This window comes from Eptatretus burgeri, chromosome 11 (assembly GCF_056783735.1).
Source record: "Eptatretus burgeri isolate ZD-2024b chromosome 11, Ebu_testis_v1, whole genome shotgun sequence".
Taxonomy (NCBI): domain Eukaryota; kingdom Metazoa; phylum Chordata; class Myxini; order Myxiniformes; family Myxinidae; genus Eptatretus; species Eptatretus burgeri.
In genome coordinates, this window is record NC_140971.1 from 12782661 (window position 1) to 12807796 (window position 25136).

The 25136-nt window shown below is 43.4% G+C and overlaps 1 protein-coding gene across 2 annotated transcripts in view; it reads left to right on the forward strand.

Moving 5' to 3' along the window:
• Nucleotides 1–4272: 4272 nt before the first annotated feature.
• LOC147016519 (zinc finger protein ZFPM2-like) overlaps nucleotides 4273–25136 on the forward strand; it is a 138712-nt gene continuing 117848 nt past the window's right edge. For both annotated transcript variants that reach the window (XM_085845228.1, XM_085845229.1), the window contains exons 1-2: nucleotides 4273–4431; nucleotides 6644–6737. In XM_085845228.1, coding sequence (XP_085701354.1) covers nucleotides 4288–4431; nucleotides 6644–6737 — 238 coding nt within the window. In that variant the 5' untranslated portion in view covers nucleotides 4273–4287. The remainder of the gene's footprint in view (nucleotides 4432–6643; nucleotides 6738–25136) is intronic.

The window sequence follows — 25136 nt, forward strand, 5'->3', positions numbered from 1 at the left end:
CTGAGAATCAACAACTTGCGTGATAGGCGGCTCACGAGAAAGCAGCTTCAAGCACAGCTTAACACTGGTTGAAGTAAGGAAGTCTCAGTTTCAACTGTGAAGAGAAGACTTCGATCTGCAGGTTTGACAGGTCGAGTGACAGTAAGAAAGCCATTGCTAAGATGGCAAAATAAGAAAAAGAGGCTTGCCTGGGCCATGTAGCACACACAGCCAGTGGACTACTGAAAACTGGAAGAAGGTCTTATGGACCGATGAATCAAAATTTGAAATCTTCGGTTCATCTAGCAGGGTTTTTGTATGCCGTCGAGTAGGCGAATGGATGGTTCCTCAGTGTGACACCAACTGTCAAAAATGGAGGAGGAAGCGCGATGATCTGGGGCTCTTTTGCTGGATCCAGAGTCGGCAACTTGCACAGAGTGACTGGCACCCTGAACCAAAAGGGCAACCACAGAATTTTGCAGTGCCATGCAATACCCTCTGGTCTACACCTTGTTGGTCAGGGATTCAGCCTACAGCAAGATAACGACCCAAAAATACCTCCAGGCTATATCAGAACTACCTGAGAAGAAAAGAACAAGACAGTAGGCTTCAAATCATGGAATGGCCAGCACAGTCTCCACACTTAAACCCCTTCGAGCTGGTTTGGGATGAACTGGACAGAAGGGTGAAAGCAAAGCAACCTCCAAGTGTAACACATTTGTGGGAACTTCTGCAACAGTGTTGGGAAGAACTTTCCGAACAATATTTGATTTCCATTGTAGAAAGAATTCCACGAGTATGTTCGGCTATTATTATATCTGCAAAAGGTGGCTACTTTGACGAGTCAAAAATTTAAGTGAAATTTTGTTCAACAAAACCATTCCATGATTTATTTTTATCTGCAATTGTTTATTTGTTCGATGCTTTAATTTCGGAAAACATTGAAACATTAAACTGCTTAAATTTCAGTAAAAACTGGAAAAATGCGGGTGTTCTAAAACATGACCGGTAGTGTGTGTGTGTATACATATATATATATATATATATATATATATATATATATATATATATATATATATATATATATATATACATAGATATATATATATATATATATATATATATATATATATATATATATATATATATATATACATATATATTTCAGGTTCAGGGGAGTGCGAGGATCATGAAGGTGTGACTCGGACTCGCTTCCCCACCTCTGACCCTGAAGCTGACAAGCCACGAAAAACTCCGTGACCCGAGCAACCTTGCTTGCTAAGCTAAGCAACCTTGGACGCCGTCTGTTCGGACTAAATCCACCTTCCCAGTGATTTAGCCCCTTTCAGATGGGGAACCGTGCTCTTGACTTCCCATGTTTATCGACTTATTACGTACAGCCAAGCGAACCTGTGGGTGGAATGTTGGCTATCCTAGTGCAGTGAATCACTGAGGTGCAAGCTCCCATTTACTTATTGCATGCTATGTCTCAACAATGGTGGAGACTGACAATCGAGCGAGTTGGAAACAGTTTATAAAGGAGTTAAAGTCACGTATATGCAAGAATAAGTACTTTCAGAATCACAAGGAAGAGAAATTAGGCCCTTATACACTTAAAGAACCCCTTAAACAATCTTAACTTATTTCTACACACAAGACAGGCATGCCTCAGTTGCTCTGGGGAAATGAGAGAGAAAGAGGGACAGAGCGAAGCAAAAGGGGGAGGAGAGAGAGAGAGACAGAGACAGAGAGCGAGAGAGATAAACAATAACCAACGACGTTAATGTCATTGATATTTTGCACGAATACACAAACGTCATCGGTGTATGCCAGTACCTTAATGGGCCGTTCAAACTGGGACAAACTAAACCCTGTTAATCTACAGCACAAAGAAACCAGTAGGGGTTCGATGGAGAGAGCATAAAGCAATCCAGAAAGAGGACAACCTTGTCTAATTCCCCTGTTAACAGACAAAGGTGCAACAAGTTCATTGTTTATCTTAAGCACACTAGAAATATTATTATATAGTATTTTAATAAAAGATGAAGGTCGAATCAAGTCCAAACCGCTCAAGTACTTCGAAAAGGTACCGATGGTCATCACGGTCAAAGGCTTTCTCCTGATAAAGGAGAAGTCCTAAATCTTTAGGGTTTTCCTTGTATAGTTCAATGATGTCTCTCACAAGGGAGATGTTGTCATAGATGGAACGTTTTTGGACACTAACATTTGTCTTCCTTCAACAACGAGGATAAATGAGGAGTAAGTCGCGATGCCAGGGCTTTTGAAAATATCTTATAGTCCGTACATAAAAGGGAGATAGGATGCCAATTTTCAATACACAACACGTCTCCCTTTTTTGGGATGAGGGTAACAAGAGCTCGTCAGCAACTCCGAGGTAGCTCTCCAAGCAAGCAGCTTGCGTTCAAGGTGTTAATGAGTTCTGGACCCAATAAGTGCCAAAAATTCTTGTAAAATTCGGTTGTAAGTCCATCCAATCCAGGTGCTTTCCCAATGGCAAGGCCCTGCAGGGCAGTGCCGAGTTCATCCAAGGTAATGGGTCTTTCCAGTTGGGAACGCCCATCTTCACACAACACTGGCAGGCCTACGGAGATCGAGGCGACACTGACAGGATTTATTTGTTCCATTGAATATATTTTTGAAAAGTATTCCTTCACGAAAAGTTTGATTTCTGATTGTGCAAAGGTAATGGATGAATCTGCTAATCGCAGCTGAGAAAGCTGTTTACTCGGAAGACGTTTCTCGAAGGAAAAGAAGTACTTGGTTGGTACGTCTGCCTCATTCAGGTGTAGCACCCTCATCCAAACGAAGGCACCACGTGCATTCCTCTCGGTTATTTCCTTTAATAAGGACTGTTTCTCAGTTAAGGTTTTTTGTATGTTACTATTATTTTGTCCGATGACCCGTTGGAGTTGTAAAATCTCTAACTGTAATATTTTTTTTACTTCATGGACAGCCCTTGTTGAGAAAAACTGATACTGTTGACAGAACCCTTTAATTTGGGTTTTTACTAAATTCCACCATATCAACGGGTTAACGGAACATCTTAACTTCTGTTCTCGGAGAGCCATCCAGAAGGATGCAAAGGCCTGAATGAAGTTGAGGTTTTCTAGTAAACTGTTCTTGAATTTCCAGTGAGAGCTCCCTGGACATGGTTTAGAGAGTTGAATAAAGACTCGAGCTAGGGAATTGTCAGAGAAACCAGAAGGCACGATATCGGATTTATAAACTCCATGTAATAAATGAAAATTTACATAGATGTGATCAAGCCTCGCAAGTGAGATGTGGTTGTTTAAACAACGACACCATGTGTAAGACCGATCAGAAGGGTGCTGTATGCGCCAAATATCATGGAGATTATATTTTGCAATGATGTTTGCAAAAAGTTTTGCGGTACATGGTTGGGGTTCCGGCCCGTTCCGGTCAAATGAAGCATTAACAGTGCAGTTAAAATCGCCACCAATAATTAGACAAGTCTGCAAATCCAGTGTTTACAGGAATTTTCTCAGTTCGGCAAAAAAGGAGATCCGCTCGTCATTTTTGCTTGGAGCGTACACATTGAGAATTGTGAACTTGACCTGATTGATGGAGAAGGTCACAGAGGCAAGGTGTCCATCAATACTCATCAATAAATTTAAGGCAGGACGGGTGGAAATGTTTCCTGAAGACAAACATGAAGCCTGCCTTCGACGTGGAGTTGTTACTAAACAAACATTCCTTGTCCATATATCGTTGCTACCGAGCCTGAACAGATCGGACAGCATGGGTCTCTTGTAACAAAGCTATGTCAAGACCGTTGACCTCTACCAGCTGTTTAATTTGGATCTTGCAGAGCAGACTCCCACCACCATTAACATTTATTGTTCCAATCTAAAAACTCTCCATGAAGAAAATAATAGTTTCTAAGAACAAGATCAGAAGTGGGATCGTCGATTAGAATCCCTTTTTGTCTTGGCAATCAATTTTTTTAAGCGGTGACAGTGTGCCTGGTGGAAACTGAATTAGTCAGGCTTATGTACGATAGCCTGAGCACACTCAAGGAAGGACGGTAGATCTGGAAAGTATTCCGTCAGGTTTATATTGCGTTTCCTGTATGTATTTTGTAAGTAGAGTCTTATTTGTTCAGAGGAGGTAAGACCTTGACTGGTCAGCTTCTCCACCATTTCCGCCTGACTGTTCCTGTTTGTTTCCTCCAGATCAGATTCGTCAGAGTCACACAAGCTTGTACAGTCCTGCATATCGATACTGTGGTCAGTATTGATACACGGATCTGGACTGGTTTCGACATCTATGTGCTCTTCCATTGTGGGAACATCACCTGGTGAAGTAACGGAAATAATCGGGGGAGTTGATGAAACAGAAACACCATCAGCAGATGGAGCCATATCGCTTCCCTCGACCATAACGGTGTTATCGACCTCCAACGGCGTGGAGGTATACAGTACTTTGGGGGTCTCTCGTAAAACATCCATTTTAACATTTGCTGCGTTTCCAGCTTCACCACGTGATGGACTGGGAGCAGTAACAGGGTTAACATTTGTTTCACTATTTCCCGCTGACAAGGATTCAGGGTTAACATTTACCGAAGAGACAGCAGGTTCATCACTTGTGGTCTGTGTATCACCGTCAATGGACTTTCCAATAGGAGAGTTTTTAACGAGTGAAACAGTTTAATTTACTGCGATAACATGTAAAGTGGTCTCTGTCCTCACCGGCAAGTAGGCTGAACTTGTTGGCCGTAGGTACCGGGTCCATTCCGGGTCCATACCGGATTCATTCCGGGTCCATACCGGGTCCATTCCGGGTCCATTCCGGGTCCATACCGGGTCCATTCCGGGTCCATACCGGGTCCTACCGGGTCCATTCCTGGTCCATTCCGGGTCCATACCGGGTCCATTCTGGGTCCATTCCGGGTAAACATTGTAGAGTGATGTCAGTCACAACTGCGGGAACATTACCGACAGATTCCTCGTTTGTAAATGCTGCCTTCATCTGGGTTAAACGACCATCAGGTAAAGTCTTTCTCTTCCTTGATGAAACGATGTTGAAACCATCCCAAACATTTGTTTTGCTGTTTGGACTATCAGGCTGGGAGGGCTGGGAGGACTGAGAGGCCTGGGCCTTATTACCGGACACGGGATTCGCTTCCTTCACAGTCGAGGAGGAAGAGGAAGACGAAGAAGAAGAAGAAGAAGAAGAAGAAGAAGAAGAAGAAGACGTATTCTTCTTGACGAGGTTTGTTTCATCGTTTGACGAGGTAGCCTTTGGGCAAAATCGTTTCAAGTGTCCGAAATTACCACATTCGAAACATTTCAGGGTGTCAGTGGTTACGTAGACTTGGTAATCATGATTATCAATTTTGAGTTTTAAAACGATGTTCAAGGTTCTTTCAGCGTTAGAAGGAGGAAGCACCACATAAGCTTGTCTCCGAAAAGACATCACATGCTTCGTCCGATCGTCCTGGCTACGTAAAGGTAACATGGTGATTTGAGAAACCACGGTACCATAACGAGATAGTTCGGAGATCAGCGTCTGATTCTTCAGGAAAGGAGGAGAGTTCGAGATAACGACCTTCATGGCCGGAGTGTCGAGAGGGGAGACGAGCACAAAATGTCCGTCGTCTGTTGATAGTCCAGTCGATACGATTTCGTGAACCAGTTCTGTCTCAGACACGAAGATTACCACACGTTTGTTCATTCGTGAGGCTGCACGAACTTTGTCAGGACCGACGATGTTTCCAGGAGCGATAACGAGATCCTCGACGCTGACGTCGTTGGGCGGGACACAGACGACGCCATGTTTTCGTGTTAATGATTCAAATGCCGAATAACGGGAATAAGAAGTCATATTTAGGAGGGGGGAGGAGGGTGATTGCTCTCGTGCAGTAATTAAATACGAGCCGAGACAGGTTTCCAAAGGAAATAAACACAGCTCCAGTGAAGAAAAAAACGATCAGTTGAAGGGCCGGGATGGGTGGCCAACTAAAAACTATCCACAAAGAAGCTGTGGGCTCTCTCTCTCTATCTCAAGGAAAAAGTATGTGAGGAGAAAACAGGGGAAAGGGGAGTGGAAGAGATGAACCGAAGGGCAAACCGTGAAATAACAACGGCAGATGTGCGGGGTGGGGTGACGACGGCGCGAGGGAAAGCTGAAGCGTGAGGTCGAAAGAACAGGTGGGGGCACAAGTAACGATGCGTACGTAGAAGGAAACAAAGGAAAAAGAGGTGAAAAAACGATGTGAAAAGGGATAGAAAGGCGAAAAAACAGGGCAGATCACAGCTCACCAATACCCCACAGCCACCATGCCACTCCACTCGACTTACCAACAGGAGAGAAAGAGAGACAGAGAAGAGAGGAGAGAGGAGAGAAGAGAGAAAGAGTTAGTAAGTTTGAGGCATAGATTTGACCTCTTTAATCACCCGACGTGAACCTATGGTTTCATGTTGGTCCCAAAGTCATGGGAAGGGATGAAAGTGAGGAATGGGAGGAAAGCGAAGATGATGTGGTGCGACGTGTTGGGAGAGGTTTGGCGTGTACAATGTAGGTTCTTGAGTAAAAGTGTGATATGCATGTCAGTCCCTTACCCAGAGAGGTCAAGAGGGTAATCATTGATCGCTCTTTCACTCGCTCTTTTGTGCATCTCAAGGAGACAAGCCGCAGGATTCCAAGGAACTCATGCTGCTGTTCGCCTGTGGAGACTCGTTCCAGCACAGCTCGTCCCACTCCATCCCTTAGACCAAGTAAGCAGCTCTCGAATGCAAGCAGGCAGGTATGATCTCTTGGTCTCTTGTTTCTTTCCTTGGTCACAAGTCAGTAAGCTCTTGTGATTCCTCGGTCGCAAGTCAGCCCCATTCTTTGGCGTGCACCATCTTTTATCGTGCCTGGGGTGAGGCATAGCTTCAGGGAGTAAAGGTCTCTGCAACACTCTTTCACCCACGCGTGTTGTGTTTGCATTGGTGCACGAGGCCCATAGCCGTTCAACTATTTGGTCTAGTAACCCTCGTCCAGCCACCATGGGTCACCATGGAATTTTATTACTCCAGTGGGAAAATCAATAATTCAAACTCAAAGAAAATTTCGCAATCATTTTCATGTTCGAGAACAACCGTCAGAAAACACGATTCGGAACTTGATTTCTCGTTTTGAGTCAAAGGGGTCTGTTCATCATTCAGCCCGTAGTGGAATGCATTTTTTTTTTCAACATGATGATGGTAATGCAGTATCTGTGACTGGTGAGCGATACAGGTCAATGCTGGAAAATTTCTTAATTCCGAAAGCTAAAATTTTACCAGAAATGTGGTTCCAGCAAAATGGAGCTACGGCCCATACTGCGACGCCAAAAATGGACTTGATAAAGACAGTTTTTGGTAAATGCATAATTTCAACATTTGGAAACATTAATTAGCCTCCACGTTCACCAGATTTAACGACCACAGATTTTTTTTTCTTCCTGTGGGGGTACCTTAAAGATCGCGTATATGTCAACAAGCCACAGACACTGGAGGAATTGAAAAACAAGATTTTCGTGGAAATTGCAGCAATTGATCAAGGAGTTTTTGTCCTCTAAAATGGATCACGTTTTGGAAATAGCAAGACCTTGCGAAGGAGCCAATGTATATATATATATATATATATATATATATATATATATATATATATATATATATATATATATATATATATATATATATATATATATATATATATATATATATATATATATATATATATATCTATATATATATATACTAGGGTGTACCATTTTTGCAAAAAGTAGTTGCTTGAATAAAGCACTATGTGCCTATCGATTCCACAAGTGAAGTTAGGTGATCGACCAAAGTTTGAAAATTTTCCGACCTTTTTTGACCGCGGGCCGCCATTTTGAAATTTCAGGAAAAATCCATATTTTTGGAAATAATATTGACTAGCTGAAACCCCGTCACAGACGGATTCCGTTCATTCAAGCACCCTCACCAGCTCACACACACTCGAGGGACATGGACTGGACAGGGTGTGCTTGCCCCCGCCTACTCATCCCCCGCCCCTGCCCCATTCCCCCCCCCCGCCCCTGCCCCATTCAATCTGCTTACCCCCACCCAAAAATGTAATTACCCCAACCCCGCCTCTTCACTCCCCACCCCCGTCTTTTGATTCCCCGCCCCACTTACCCCCGGGCCCCCACCCCCCTGTCCACCCCTCACACTCATCTCCGCCTCATTCAACCCAGCCCCCGCCCCATTTCCCCCTGTCTCCCGCTTTCAATTTGCTTACCTCCGCCCAAAAATTTGCTTACCTTGCCCCCCCCCTCTTCACTCCCTGCCCCCGCCTCTTCACTCCTCGCCCCCATCTCAACGAAAAGTGTTTATTCTGCTTCAGCGTTGAAAGTTGACTATTGCCACTATGCGCGATGCACTCTTGCAGGTACGAAGTTTCTTTCAGTCCAGGTCACAGTACCGAGAAAAACGTGACGTGACCGCTAGGAGGAGCACAAAATTGGTCCTTCAGTATTAATATATAGATTTTTGAATATTTTAAAAAATATATTTCTCTGTGTTTAGATGGCCGAATACACTTCAGTAGGCATCAATATGATAGTAAGTACCCGTAAATATTATTCACAAACTTGTCCCGACATTTAGAGAAGGGGTTGCCATTTTGGAATTTTACTGAAAATCCCATATTTTGACAACTATTGCACGGCACATTGTTGGGCATTTACAGAATATCAGTAATAGCGTTTTCATAAAGACATTATTAATGACAAATGAGAGCATGATCAATTAATTATGAGAACAACCAAATATGTTTTATGCGACATGGTTTTCATATATGACAGCATAACAATCGAGCAAACAAGTAACTACACAGATATCTTATAGAGAATATAGTGTTTGTTTTGTATCGTCTGGGTAAAGCTTTCTGTGCTCTTCCACGCACTGTAGCAATGCTTGACGTTGTTTCTCATCATTGCACATATGAATAAAGTCAGACACAAGCTTAATTCCTCTTTCAGCTGGATCATTTACGACACGCAAAGAATTAGCACTTTCACAAAATTTCCTGTAACTAGCGAACTTGTCCCACATAGCCACAGGAGCCCTGACCATTGGTCAGTCAAGGTTTATCTGCAAGTATGCAAAGAATAAAATAAAAAAAATATTTCATTAGATATACACAAAATAAATGATTTTCACTGAATTTCCAAAATGGCAACCCCTTCTCAAAATGTCAGGACAAGTTTGTGAATAATATTTACGGGTACTTACTATCATAATGGTGCCCACTGAAGTGCATTCGGCCATCTAAACACAGAGAAATATATTTTTTTATATTCAAAAATCAATATTATTTCCAAAAATATGGATTTTTCCTGAAATTTCAAAATGGCGGCCCACGGTCAAAAAAGGCGGGAAAATTTTCAAACTTTGGTCAATCACCTAACTTCGTTTGTGGAATCGATAGGCACATAGTGCTTCATTCCAGCAACTACTTTTGCAAACGTGGTACACTATATATATATATATATATATATATATATATATATATATATATATATATATATATATATATATATATATATATATATATATATATATGTACACACACCCACATATACTGTATATTTTGTTGAACAAATGATATATTAGACTCCATCCTCATAATAAGTGGTGGATGACTAATAGCATTCACAGATTCTTGTTTCAATGTAATATTGTTGTGGAGCCAGGTATCGGTAGCGAGCATGACCACGAGAGGGAGCAGTAGAGTTGGCTCCACCGAACACACCGGAATTTAGGTCGTGACCCTCGGATAAATCCGAAGGTATGGGTCGCTTACAGAACCATGAATCGCCAATAATTTGACCGCGTGGAGTAGGGTTAATTGCCAACTTCAATATACCTAAGTACCCACACGGCAAAGCTTACCGGGGAATTCACACCCTCGGCAGGCCTCGAGCGGAATGAGCTATTACCGTGCTCGAACCGTGCGTAACCCGAGCGGATGGTTACCGAGGCCCGTCGGTCCAAATGTACAACTACGGCAACGGCCTTCCTAATCCCCAATACGCACCGTGGCAAACCAATGGCAGAAATGACAAAGAACGAGCTGGTACATTCAACAAGAGGGGAATTTATTAACAATCATAATTTTAGAGGGGAACACAGAGCAGAGTTATCACGAATAAGAAATGTAATGTACAATGAGCAAAAGAAAGCACTTAATCAATCCTACTTGAAGACTGGCCCACACACAGACACACACCCAAAGAAATGGACCCCGTCAGGTCTTTATTGAAGGCTTCCAGCTCGAGAAAAGGTGAGCTGGAGACCAGAGCCTGTGCATGGACCTGTCCACCTCATGTGGTCTTCGACGATCCGGCTCAGCGGGACTCGAACCCGCAACACGATGCCGCTCCAAGCACCAGGTACCGCACTCTCCAACCGGCCGCGCACCAATCAACCAAGACCAAGGAGAAGATCAGAGAAGACGATGAACCAGGAACAGACGAATCAGCCAGCACCAAGACCCGTGACCCCCAAGACGACCAACCTCCCAGCCTGGCATTCCTTTTTATTCCTTTTTCCTTCGGGGTGAGAAAATCGTCATCTGAGGCAATCTTCACCCTCATTGGCCGGGGCGTCGTGGGAAAGTCGCCCTCTGTGGAAATCTCAACCCCATTGGCTGGGGTGTCTTGGGAAAGTTGCTCTCTGTGGCGTGATTGGACGAGGGGCACACCCCTGCCTTCCTGGGCAGAGTCTCGGTCTGACGCGATGGAAATCTCCGCCCACGTATGTGGCTGGACACGCGTGTGTAATGGCGCGATGTGCGAAGTGAAGGAGTGATGGTTTCGGTTGGCTGCTGGCTCGATTTGTATTGCAAAAACCCTGACTAAAAAAGTAATTCGCAGCGCAGACATGTAATTCCCATTAGACAGAGGTAGGGGGCCCTAACTATAAATACATACTTCTCGAAATAACTAAGCTACGGGGACGGCTATCTGTCTGTGTGCACAAGGCTTCCAAATTCGTAACAATATAGAATTCAAATGAGGGTCTGACTCTTGCAAACATCTACGAAATGAGATGAAACGAAAAATCAAATCTGCATAAATCAACCTTTTTCAGTGGTAGTATTGACCATTGGAAGCAATCAGAACCAGGAAAGTGTGATCAACAAATTTACAAATATAACTGGATTGCATACTCTGTGCTTTCTCAACACCAATAAGTCATTTGCATGAATTGCATCTGAACTTGATTCTCATTTTGCACAAATTTGTTCTCCTCTTCCCCCTTTGAATTTCTTCTTTTTTGACACCCCTATTTACCAGTCCTTTCACCTCTTCCAGTCATTGATTGACAGACGCCAAGTGTATGATCGTCCACATAATCTGAACATATCTTCAGCTGTGCATCTTCATGGCTTCCCTTCGCGACTTCTCAAGGGCTTTTCATATGAATTATCAAAGCCTTCAAGTGGGCTTTTCAATCTGTGCCTCATATCTCGATGCTTTCCACACATCATGAAAAATGCATCTGAATATCCAGTTCCTAAAACCATTCCAGTCACTGAATATGCTCAACTTCGTTCAATATATATTATAGATGTGATCGCTCGAATTTTTGAGGATTTCAAGGCTGATGGGTGATGTAGGTCATTATCAACAGGATTGATTCTCGACAATTTGGTAATATGAGGGGATGTTCCATGGATCATTATTTAGAAGATGATGTAACTTGGAGTGAATCGTGCATTTTTGCAGACGATCTGTAGCTTTCGTAGCTTCCTATCACCTCGGTTTCAGACTAGTTGGTATAATGGAGCGACTTCTTATTCAATTCTCCTATTGAGTACCGCAAGGTACAAAGCTGGGGCCGATCATCTTCCGAATGATGATCAATGACACCCAAGCCAGAGAAATGCAGGGTAATGCAGATATCATTTCTTTGCAACCTGCCATCTCACGTTCAGCCAATGATCAATGGTGTTTCCCTGGAGACCGTTTCATGGATAAAGGTCCTCGTTGTCATCATTCAGGACAATCTTGAATGTAATTGACAGGTTGAACGCATTGCCAGCAATGCATACAGGCATCTGTACCTCTTGTGTAAGCTTAACAAAAATTGTGTGAAAATTGATGCCTTAGTAATGATCTGTGAGATATGAATTCGCTCCTCTTATCATTTGGAATATCCATGTGGAGTGCAGGTCTGAGGACCTTCCAAGTTGGAGATATTGAGCATATTCAACAGAGAGCATTGCGAATGATCCATCTTTCCTACATTGACCTTTTCCACACCTAATATTGGTTCCCTCGATAATCGTCTCATTGAACTCCTCACATGCTTTGCCAAGTCTGCCTTTATTTACAGTTGACATCACAAACTTTTTCCTAAAATACGACAATTAGTATATGTGGATGTAATCTGAGGAACTCAAAATAAATTGATATACCACAAAATCGAACACATCAATACAAACAACCCCCTAACAGCTTGGTAGTGAAACAAAATTGAAAATTCCTTTCCTTCATCGAATGCTATTCAGCAATTTAAAATTTTTCTCTAGTTATGTGACCTCAGTCATCGTACATGTTTAGTGATATATGTACATACACAGATGTATATAAATGGGGTTGACAGGATGGCCTAGAGTTATGCACACTTGCCTTTAAGCTGTCTACCCTGGGCTTCAATCTTGATCCATCTATAAACTGTCATCCTGAAGTTTCGCAGGTCGAGTGATTTATTAATGTGTGGGCCATGAAGTAGGTGGCAGGGTTTTTCAATCGCTTTGGTATATGTGTTTTGGTGTCAGTGCGTCTGTCCAGGCCATCACATTTTTTTACCATTTCAGCTTTTGTTATCAAATTTTCATAAAACCTTTATTATGAGAATATGAAGGACACTACTTATTAAAATATACATGTTTTTTTAGCTGCCGTTTTCGTCAAGTTTAGTTTGACTACAAAGCGGACGCAGACGGGCTTTGCATTTTGAGATGCTTTCTCGTTACCCCAAGCACGCGAAATGAAAAGCAGGGTTAAGCAATTGATTCATGTCCGTCCATCTATCTATCTGTCTTATCAGGTTATGATCATCAGTTTATGAACGAGGAACAAGTGTATTTAAATTGAACGTTACATTTTGAACATGAATCGGAAGACAAGTTTCTCGTTTTACCGTACTTTGGCCTTGAATTTGTCCCAATCGCACATGTGCAGAGAAGAGTGAGATATTTTTACTCCGTCTGCCTGCCTGGTAGTGAAACAAAATTGAAAATCATTCCAAACAGGAAACTTACAGTTTTTAAGGACGTCATAATGAACACAAACAACAGTTACAAATAACTAATGTAAAGTGTTAGAGAAGGTGATGTAACAGACACGGTGGAAAATGGTGGTAAAACTGGAATTAATTTATTTATATGACTTTTACAATCTTTATTTTCTTTAGATTTAATTATATACTTGAAGACTGTAGTACACAAATCGCCTGTCATAATACTTCCAAAAACCTCCACTTTTACAGTGCAGTAAACCCTCAAATATCACAGGGGTTAAGTTCCTCGAAAATGCAGCGATAGTTAAAGCCACAATTGCTAAAACCAAGGGCCGATGGGAAAAAGGGGGTTCAGTTCCTGTGCTTTGACCAAATATAGAGGAATGTCAGCAGAAGCCAGAAATAAATGCATCACAATTGAAATAAACATGCAAAATGAATATAAAGCATGTTAACATTGAAATAAACAAGTAAATAAAATAAATACAGTGTAAAAGAAGAAAAAGAGCAATCAGAGATTGAAGACCCTTGCCAGGACTTCTTTTGTGTGGTGTTTGTGTAGTTTTGTGCAGCGTTTGTGTATTGGTGTGTTACGTAATTAATAAGAGACATAATTAGAACTGCCACTTTATAACTGCTGGCAGTGATGACCGGGTACCAAGATGTCACGCTTTTATGCAACCCTGCTTTGATTGGACACCTGACCCTGATCCATGACGTTTTTTAAATTATTGTTCAATTGAATTCAGAATGGGATGAAGATAAATTCAATTCAAATCAAATGGAAGACGAAATAGGTATGAGTCCTGCATTGGAGTCATCAGAAGGAACCCGAACAAGCAAAAAGCAAAGATGACGTAATCAGAAGGAACCTGGATCGGATTCACATTTCAGCTGCTACCCTTCTACCCTCAAACCCATCTCGGCACAGCCAAGTGAGCCTTATTCAAAAAAATAATTAATCAACAAAAAAAACCAAAAAGAACCCAGATCAAACAATTAAATAATTCTGGCTGCCAGACCATGCATCTGATCAAGTTGAAATTTAAACCACGTATTTCCCATCACAACTAGAGAATAATTGTGAAGTTTCATGTCAATTGATTAAGTGGTTCCAGAGAAAGCATTATTTAATATTTTTCTTCAATCCACTATGGCTGCAAAACCATGTGACCGATCAATTATTCCTTAATAAATTTGTACACCCATGCATTGGGGGATATTTGTGTGATGTCTCCCTTTGCTCTGTCCAGCTGTTCTGGAGAAGAAGATTCTTTTATAGGTTTTAGGGTAAATCCAATATCGCTGCCAAACCATGTGACCTATGACCTCATATGTGTGTACCTTTTGTTCCTCATGCAGATAGTCAGTCATATGTGTAAAGTTTCATCTGGATCTGTTCATCCAATTCAGGAAAGAAGATTTTTGAAGGTTTTTTGTGAAATATATATATATATATATATATATATATATATATATATATATATATATATATATATATATATATATATATATATATCTGCAGAATCATGTGGCCGATGACATCATCAATTTTTTTTCTGTGGACCATTTTATCCCTAGATGACCCTCAAATTTTCATACTGATCAGATGGAGCATTCTACATATGTAATTATGACGTCATAACAAAGGCACTTATGATGTCATAAAAAATCACTTATTCCCCATGAGGAGTATTTGCTGTGTGCCAAATTTCAATTTTTTCCTTGGTGCAGTTTCAAAGATACAGTGGTCCAACCTTTTTGTGTTTTACCAACATGGCTGCAACACCACATGACCTATGACATCATAAGTTATCATTAAAACGTTTTACATGAGTCGTCACACCTATGGTGAAAATTTTTCCTCACTCCGACAAGCGGTTGTGGAGAAAAACACTAAATTTCTGTGCGGACAGACAAACAGACTCAAATGCAATACCTTATCCTTCAGCGAGGTTAATAAAGAAAAACACAAGACTTTTACCTTTTTAATTTATTCCAAAACAGCGAGCTGATTTTTGCAAAACATTGAGGTGAGTGAGGGTAAGAACATTACGTACTGCACTCTAAATAGAAAATACAAGACTTAGCTCGAGGTGATGATGATGATGATGATGATGATGATGATGATGATGACGACGACGACGACGATGATGATGATGATGATGATGATGATGATGATGATGATGATGATGATGATGATGATGATGTTGGAGTGGGAATGGGGGAGGAGTGGAGTTTATAAATATGCAGTTGTAGAACTTGCGATGGTTGTTGGATCATCAGGAGCTGGTAAGTCAATCCTTTGCTGCCTTCAACCTCAAAGCAAATCTTTCCTGATTGGACAGGAAGGTACGAGATAGAATCTTCTTCCAAAATAATTCCGTCTCGGCGTTAAAAAAACTGCTCCAGCATAAATCCCTTCACCTCAATTAGTTTCATGAGCTGCGGTGGATAGTTTCTCACAGCATCATGGTCTGCCGATGCCCGCTTCCCCGACTAATTTTACATGATTGAGGCTGAATCTTCTTTTGAATTTCTGCAACCGGCCCTTGCTGATGTAGAACTTGTGGATGTGGTTGAACTGGAGCCTTCATCCCCGGGTGCGTCGTGGAAACGTTGGTAAATCCACAATGATTTCTCCCGTATCACTGGTCCACTCAAAGGCACTTTTTTCTGTTTGGTACTGGTCCATCCGTTCTGAATTCATCCCGTAGTCACCATTTTAGCCGTCCACGCGATGGTCTCTTTCGAAATGCAGGTCGTTCACGCACTAGCTTCTTGAGTCGCGCTCGCCCAGGCCGCTCCGAAAACGAGGAACGGACCTTGGACGCAACGTTCTGCGGAGCCGGCGCGATTTCCAAAATAAACCCGTCCACCGTCTGGGTCAGTCCGCATACCAATTCCTCACACGCACTCACGCACACCATGACACTCACACCACTTTGCCTTCTGGCACACATTTCAACACACTCGCACCACTCATACACTTTACCACACACTCCGGGACAATCACGCTGGGGATGGGAGTCCGCACAAGGGATCCCGAAGCCTCTACTCCCCCAAACTCTGCTTGGACCCATTCGCATCACTCACCCGCTCAACCTCGTACGGCCCGACCAGACTCACCTGGTCGCAGTCCACTTCGAGGGAACTTACCATCTCCCCCTGTTCCCGAGGGAGGTTAACCTGATGCTCACATCGGGTCCCAACACATGCTACCAGCTCACCCCCATTGTCCCTCCCTATCTCCACCTGTGTGTGCTCGTCAATTTCCTGTAGTTTCTCCTCTACTTCTTCTAATCCCCATGTCTCTGTTTTCATTTCCGTTGTCTCTTTTAATTTTTTAATTCCTTCGTTTCTGTCTTTTAATTTCTCCGTCACCTCTTAATTTTTCCGTCGTCCCCTCGTGTCTCACCCTACACATTTCGCCAATTATTGTCGTGGCATCGCTCGTCGTCCCGACCTCACCCGTCTCCATTGCGGGCTGGACACATTCCACACTCGCTCTCAACTCGGTCATTTCCCCACGTGCAGGCGCCATTATGCTTTTCACCTCGTCCAAACCCGCTCTCATTGCCTCTTGCCCCGCCTGGAGACTCAACCCCATGTACTGCATCTCACCCCTCAGTGTTTGCATATCACCCCTTATCGCCTGCGTGTTCGCATGCATGCGGCTTTCCATGTTTTGCGCGCTCGCATCCATTTTGCTTTGCAAATCCCCCTTCATTTCTTTCATCAGTTGCTTCATTCCCTCCATAATCCGGTTGAAATCAGATGGTCCTGATGAGGCCGATTCACCGTGGACCGGGGGGGGGGGAAATTTGACGGGAGGGGGGGGTCAATTGGCCGACCCTGCCGCACTCACCATTTTGGGGTGCGATCGCGGGGAAAGTTTTGCATGGGGGTATCCTGCACAGTGGTTTCATCCTGGCCCATAGATTCCTTTAACACTACATCTATACCCACCTGCCCCAGCTCACCTTGGCTTGCCATGTTGCGTATGAGAAATAAATTTCACTCGCTTGCAATTTTGGGGAATGGGGGGGGGGGGTTTGCTCCCGACACCCGTGATCCGAATCCCATGAATTTCTCTACGGAGGCGGAGGGGCCGAATCCCACTTCTGACACCAATTGTTGTGGTGCCAGGTGTCGGTGGCGAGCACGACCGCTAGAGGGAGCAGTAGAGTTGGCTCCACCGAATACACCGGAATTTAGGTCGTGACCCTCGGATAAGTCCAAAAGGCACGGGACTCTTACAGGACCATTAATCGCCAATAATTCGACCACGTGGGGTACGGTCAATTGCCAATTTCAATATACCTAAATACCCATGCAGTCTAACTACCGGGGAACTACACCCTCGGCCGACTCTGTCCGATCCGAGTCGCTCTGCTAACAGAGCAGAGTTATCACGAATAAAGAATGTAATGTACAATGAGCAAAAGAAAGCACTGACAGTTTTCTACGTGAAGACGGGCCCACACACAAACACACACCCAAATAAATGGACCTTCTCGGGTCTTTATTGAAGGTTTCCAGCTCGAGGAAAGGTGAGCTGGAGACCAGAGTTGCTTGGACCTTCCTGCCTGGTGCGGCCCTTGACGATCCGGCTCGGCGGGACTTGAACCCGCAACTCTATGCCGCTGTAAGCACTGGGTACGGAGGGCAGCGTCAGGCTCCAGCACGCTCCTCCGGCACGCGACGAGACAGCAAGCGCTAGCAGAGGAGACAGGCAAGCGATTCTCGTCCTCACAGACTCGCAGGCAGGCGATCCTCTCGGGACAGGCTCAAGGGAAAAAAGAACTGACCTCCTCGCGCACACCCACTCTTCTCTCTACCCCCCCCCCCCAACGCAACTCCCTCCGGATTGGCCGGTGGGTTGTCAGGTGACTCGTGGCGGCCTCCCGATTGGCTGGGGCGCACGTGTGGTGCTCGCCCTCCGCTCATTGGCTGGAGGAAACGCTCTCTGCCCCTCCTCGGAGCGGAGCTTCGACCCGAATCGACGAAGGCTCCGCCCACGTCCTCAGCCAAAAACACGTGCGAAATGGCGACCGATCGAGTGCAGGAAGGTGGCGTTGTAGTGGAGGTAGTAGTAGTAGTAGCTGTAGTTACCTTCGCATTCTGCGAAAGGTTATGTTTTGGTCGGCGTGTATTTATTTATTTATTTATTTGTAATCTTGTGATTCGTATAACTGAAAAAGTATTAAACCGAATTGCATGAAATTTGGTGGGATGATTGGTTATTAGCCAGGAAGCATTCGATTAGATTTTGGGATCGTTCGGGTCAAAGGTCAAGGTCAAGGTCACGAAAAGGTCAAAATCGTCTTTTTACGATAACAGGGTCAATTTTTATTCAATTTGCATGCAACTAACGCCAAAATGTTCAGAATTCAACGCCTCATCTTGTGATATGCAATATGACACAATGACGCCCATACTCTTGTTACCGGTTAGGGGTCAAAGGTCAGGGGGGTCACGACCTTGAAAAATATGCGGTTTTTGTCATAACGCGGTCAATTCTTGTCCGCTTTACATAAACCCAGCACCAAAATGTTCAGAATTTAATGCCCAATCTTCTGACGCAATGACGTCATAACACATGTCACCGGTTGGGGTAAAATGTCGGGGGGGGGTGGGTCACGCCCTTGAAAAATATGCGGTTTTCGGCATAACTCAGTCAATTCTTATTCGATTTGCATGAAACCAGCATCAAACGAGATTACCTTCTCTTGTTGAAACGTTGTATTCACCGAGCTTGTGAGTGAAGACTCGCCAAAACGACGCGAGTTGATTGTTGTTTAGTCCGTAGCCCCCGAAAGTCGGGGGGGGGGTCATGACATTATAGATATGTGGTTTGTGTCATAAGACCATTCATATGAAACCAGTTCCCCACACTCATACCAAGAACAAAAAAAGTAGTGGCGGCGAAGGTATGTGCTCTATGAGTGCCCGTTCTAGTTGTTGTTGTTGTTGGTGGTGAAGAAATCCTAACTACAAAATAATTCACAGCGCACGTACAATTAATCACCCATTAAACATAGGACGGGACCTACCTAGAAACACATACCGATATAAGTGATCTATAGGACCTGTATGTTGAGTGCTCATGGCTTCCAGATTCGTAACAGTTGTACCCCTCAAGATCTGTCACTCCATACTGGCATTCAATAATCTCTACGGCATTTGTGAAAAGTGAATCAACACCTAACCGACATGGTTCATCCAATTCCATGACCCATACTTCAATTTCAAATTAATTTGTGCCAAATTCCAACTGCACAGTTCATCAGTGGACTAACCCTATTCCATCAGTCTGCACCCTTTTGGAAGATCATTTAGCTTACAGTTGTATGAAAGGCCATAATTTCACGATGGTTCCATGAGCCGCTTTTGCACTTTGTGAGCTACACTCAATTTCCTAAATCCACTGAGTTTGTCCAAACCAGATACTAGCTCGTGGATACAGCTTGACCTAATTTGACTGTGGAGAGAAAGTCTCATTTGCTGCTTACCCTTGTCTCTAGACCTACACTTTCCCAAATTTTCCACAAGGCTTGTGTTACACCTCACCTAAAAACAAAATTTCTGCTTATGTCCTGTTTTTCCATTTTCATAACAATCCCCAGGAAATGGCCTTCTCACTCCTCTCGCTGAATCAAATGTCCATCCTTCACCCCTACTTAGGTCTCTGTTTCTGTTCAACGAAGCTGTGTAAGTGGGTTTGAATTGTTTGCTTGAACAAAACTCAGGTGCATCACTCAATGTATAAATGCACCGCTTCAACATTTCCTTTGTTGTAACCCTTGATATCTCGAAAGCTTTTGACAGAGTAAGACACCAAGGTGCGATCTCCAAGCTCCCGTCTTTCGGTTTCGGTCTCTCCGACCATTCTATCTCCGTAATTGTTGATGGTGCAAGTCGTGCAACCTCTCCCTCATTCCCAACCAACTGTGGTATCCCTCAGAGTTCTGTCCTGCCTTCTACACTCTTCATTCTTTTCATCAATGATTTGCTGAGGACTCAACATAACATTATCTGTGTTTTTCACATCTGGTCCATCTTCTCTTGCTTGATCTACTTCTCGTGTTATTACGACTACCGCTATAAATGTGGATTTGGACACGATTTCTCAGTGGGGCAAATGTAATAAGTTAAGTTGAATGCTTCTAAAACCCAATTTCTTTCTATTTCTTTGTCTTGTACTCTTCTCAATTTTCCCATCTGTTTTAAAGGCTCTACATTTTTACCGTTCAATACAGTAAACATACATGGTGTTACTATAACATCAAATCTATCTTGGAAACCTCACATTGTACAAATAGTGAAGTCTGTCTCGAAGAAACTGGAAGTTGTGTTCAGATGGCGAAGATTCCTCTCGTCTGAACAGTTGCTCTCATTATATAAAGGTTTGATTTGTCCTTGTATACTTGGATAGAATACTGCTCTCACATCTGGAAAGGTTCCAGCTCTACATATTTACTTGACAGAGTCGAGTCCAAAGCAATCCGACTTATCAACTCTCCCAATCTGACCTCAAAACTCAACTTGCTTGAATCGCGCCATAATGTTGACTCTCTTTCTCTTTTATATCGATATTACTTCGGTTTCTGCTCCCGAGAACTGGCTCCTTGTATACCTGTGCCATTAGCTAGATCACAAAATACTCAGCAAGCCACGACATCACATGATCATTGTATGGCCATTGGAAACTCACGGGTGGGCCGTTGTGGTGTTTGTTTCTTGTCCTTCGTCACTAAGCTCTGGAACTCTTTACCTTCTCATGTTTTTCCTAACAGTAATAACCTTCCACTTTCCAAAAGACAGGTTTTCCAGTTCCTCAAAAAACTCTTGGGTTATCTTATCCTTCTCTTAACTTCTCTGTTTATTCAGTTCTTTTTTGTGAAATTTAAGGCCTGGCCTCGGTGAGGATGATACGGTCCGTGACTGGGGCCTTTAACTTTTTAACTTTAAAAAAGGAAAAATTGGATCAATGCATTCATACTTTGGCTCATTCAGTCAAGATGATGCCAACTGTGAGTTGTGAGTGCCAGAAAATGAAACATTGAATGAGATGTGGCACGTCAGATGCCCATGTTCGAAAAGGTTCTGGCAGAGGCTAATGACAGAGGCTCAGTTGGATAAAGCATTCTTAAGGAAAGATTTGAAGATTTACATTCTTAAGGACAGCCTTAATTTGAGGATCATTGCATATTCGAATATTCCTTAAGTTTTTAGATCCTCGTGGAGGATCTCTAAGTCTTACTCACGTTGTTGTTCTTCATCTTCTTCTTGGGGACTTTTTTGTTTCACAGCCTAGAGTTTTCATCGAAACTTCCTGAAACTTGGCGTATATATGTAAAAATACCCTGCGCAGACAGTAACCATCTCCGATTTTGGAAATACTTCCGAGAAAAAAAGTTGACGTCATATCTCCGCTAATGGAAATTGCCGATACCACTATCTCCGAAAGTAGGCAAGCTGTTTGAATTTTGTTTGCAGGAATCAAGCCGGGCATTAGCACAGATAATTTATCGCAAACCTGATACATCACAATGACGTCATATTCGTTTTTATGACGTCATCATTAAGAGGACGAGGATCTTAGCTCATTCGAGCTTGTTTACTTCTGGTAGAGGTGCCCCACAAAATGCCACAATAAGCAATTTATGCACGTTAACAGAGCGTTTGTCCAATGAGGGAAACCCGCTTGTGGAGGGATGATATCAATCTTTCTATAATTCACCGTCTGTCCGTCTGTCTGTTCCCAGGTATCGCAAAAACGGCTGAACCGATCGCAACCATTTTTTGGATGTGTAATCCTGGGACCCCTTGGAGTAAAATAGGCATAACTATAATAACATGACCCCTTTGACGGCTCCCATAGGGAGCGGTTGCTTCTCGTAGTATTAATATTGTTTTGTAATAACATTAATATTATTCTATTATCATTTGTGCTGTTATTACTTCCACCCAGAAAAGGTGGACGGAAGTTATGTTTTCACCCCGATCTGTCTGTATGTTCATTTATGCGCAGGAAATCTCGAGAAGTTGTGGGCTGATTGGGACGAAACTTGTTGGGCAGGTTGAGTGTGTGACAAGGACAAACTGATTAGAATTTGGTGAAAATCCGGATACAGATCTGGATCCGATAAGTTTTTTTTAAGTGATTTTTTCACCATTGAGTAATTGGGCCAAAAACTACACATAGCAAGATATCTCAAAAAGTTGTTGATGGATTCGGATGAAACTTGGTTGACAGGTTGGGTATGTAACAAGGAGGAATTGTTTCGATTTGGGTGAAGATCTGAATCCAGATCCGGATCTGAGAATTTTTTACGTGATTCTTCACCATTGAGTGATTGGGCTAAAATGATATATAGCATGATATCTCAAAAAGGTTATGGATGGAGTCGGACGAAACTTGGTGGATGAGTTGGTAAGGTGACAAGAATAAGTTGATGACATTTTAGTTGAGGTCCGAATCTTGATCCGGTCTATCAGTGGGATACAAAACATGAACTAATCAGCCTAGCGGAGGTATGCACTCTACCGAGCGGCCATTCCAGTTACTTTTGTTTTTAGAATCGGCCTTGTTAAAACGCTATGATAAGCCGTCTACATACCTCAAAACAGATTTTTCACAAGGAAGAAAACCCCTTTTGTTCGTCATGTCAGACAGACAGACACCGAATTGCGTATTTTAGTATGACGAGAGAAATCTGGAAATCAAAAAAATACAACACAAGAACGAAATGTTTAAATTTCTTGCAGATGTATAATCTGAAATCGGTTCCACTATTTGGCTGTGAAGCACGGAAAGTCACCAAAGTCATCGCCCACAAACTAGAATCCTTTACTTATAACTTTTAGGAAACGATTTTGCGAATCTTTTGGCCAGATAGAGTGAGCAAGAGGGATGTAGAAAAAAAAGACTGGAAAGAAAACATAATGGAGTAAATTAAAATAAGGATGTGGGGATGGATTGGACATGTACTGTGTCTGCACAACAACACAAAAAGAGCGATACACTGGAAGTTTGGAGGTCGAAGGGGGTTGGATGACCTACAGAGACCATGCGGTGAAAAATGAGCTGATGGAGCAATAAACTACCTGGACAGTGATCAGAAAATCGCCGAAGACCAAAGGAAAGTCCTGTGAGTTCGTCAAGAGGCTCTATATGCTGGCAAGCATGACAGAATCGTAAGCAAGCAAACAATCAAGCAAGCAAGATGTGTCCTAACCATGACACTTCAGTCAGGTCACATCAGCTATGGGAGCATGTGCTGGAGCAGCGTGTCACTGCATCCACTTTCCGATGGTCAACTCCAGGGGCCTCCGACTGGCCATCCCCCAGGCAGATGCCTGGCCCATCCCCAACTCCTTAAGATGCTGATCAACCTTCTGCAACCACGAGGCACGTGGTTGGCCCATTGGCCTCCTCCACTCACGAGGTTCCCTCCCTGAGAGAATCTGCTGAGCAGGATCAGCATTAGAAAAATGAGCCACATGTCCATACAGCCGCAGCTGATGCTCACGGACCATGCAGGTAACAAATCTCATTCGAGTCTCTCTCAGCAACTGCTCCTTGGACACAAAGTCGAACCAGCCATATCCAAGGATTCTCTGAAGACACTACTACCAAAGGAATTATGTCTCCATCTCAGATCCCTGGTCAGAGTCCAAGTCTCACATCCGTAAAGCAAGACTAGAAGCACCAAAGACCTGAAGACTCAGACTTTCGGCCTCCTGCACAGGTACCGACAGCGCCACACCCCACGATCCAGTGAATCCATGACTCCCCAGGCATTCATTTACCTCTGGCTCACAGCCAGCAAACACATGCATATCACTGCCAAGGAAAGTGAATCTCTCCATGACCTCAACATCCTCACTACAAACAGGCACAGACAAGATAACAGCATCCAAGATGTCAGTGAAAGCCTAAATCTTAGTTTTGACCCTGGAAACCCATAATCCCAGCGGCTCTGACTCCATAATCACCACATCGCGGGCCCCCAAAAGGATATCCAGAGTCTCCACAAGGAAAACTGCACCGTCTGCGAAATCAAGGTCAGAGATCTTGACATTCCTAAACAATGCACGACAGCTTGATCTCTCTGACATCCTCCCCAGAATCCAGTCCATACAAGCACTGAAAACTGTGGGGGCCAGCACACACCCCTGATGAACCACAGTAACAAATGTAAATAAGTCAGAGATGGTACCACCACACTTCACAGCACTCTCAGTCCCAGAGTAGAATTCAGACATCAGATTGATCAGTTTTGGTGGCACCCCACGAAGACCAACAATTCTCCAGAGGGCATCCCAATTCACTGAATCAAATGCTTAACAGAGATCAACATAGGCTGCAAGCAGGCCCTGCCGAAACTATCATCTGCATTCGGTGAGGAACCGAAAAGTAAAGGATATGTTCAACCATGACCTCTTTGGTATAAAGCCTGGCTGCTCAGGGTGCTGGTGCTCAAACAGAGGGTGATGAACCTTGTCAAGAATTATCTGAGCAAATACCTTGCCCGACACTGAGAGCAGCGCCATCCCTCGGTAGTTGTTGCAGTCATGGCGATCACCCTTCCCTTTCCAGCAAGGGACAACAAGGCCCCTCTTCCAGTCAGTTGGGATGATGCCTGTGTTCCAGGCAGAGCACAGAACTGCATGCAACGACACGAGTTCAGCATTTCCACCAGCCTTGAGAAGTTCAGCATGGTTGCCACAGATCCCAGGAGCTTTACCCATTTCAACCGGTTCACGACAGCCTGTTTCCACAAACGAAGGTGGATCACAGTTGATTGGAGGGTCAGCAATAGGGATAGTAACACCCCTGATATCCAA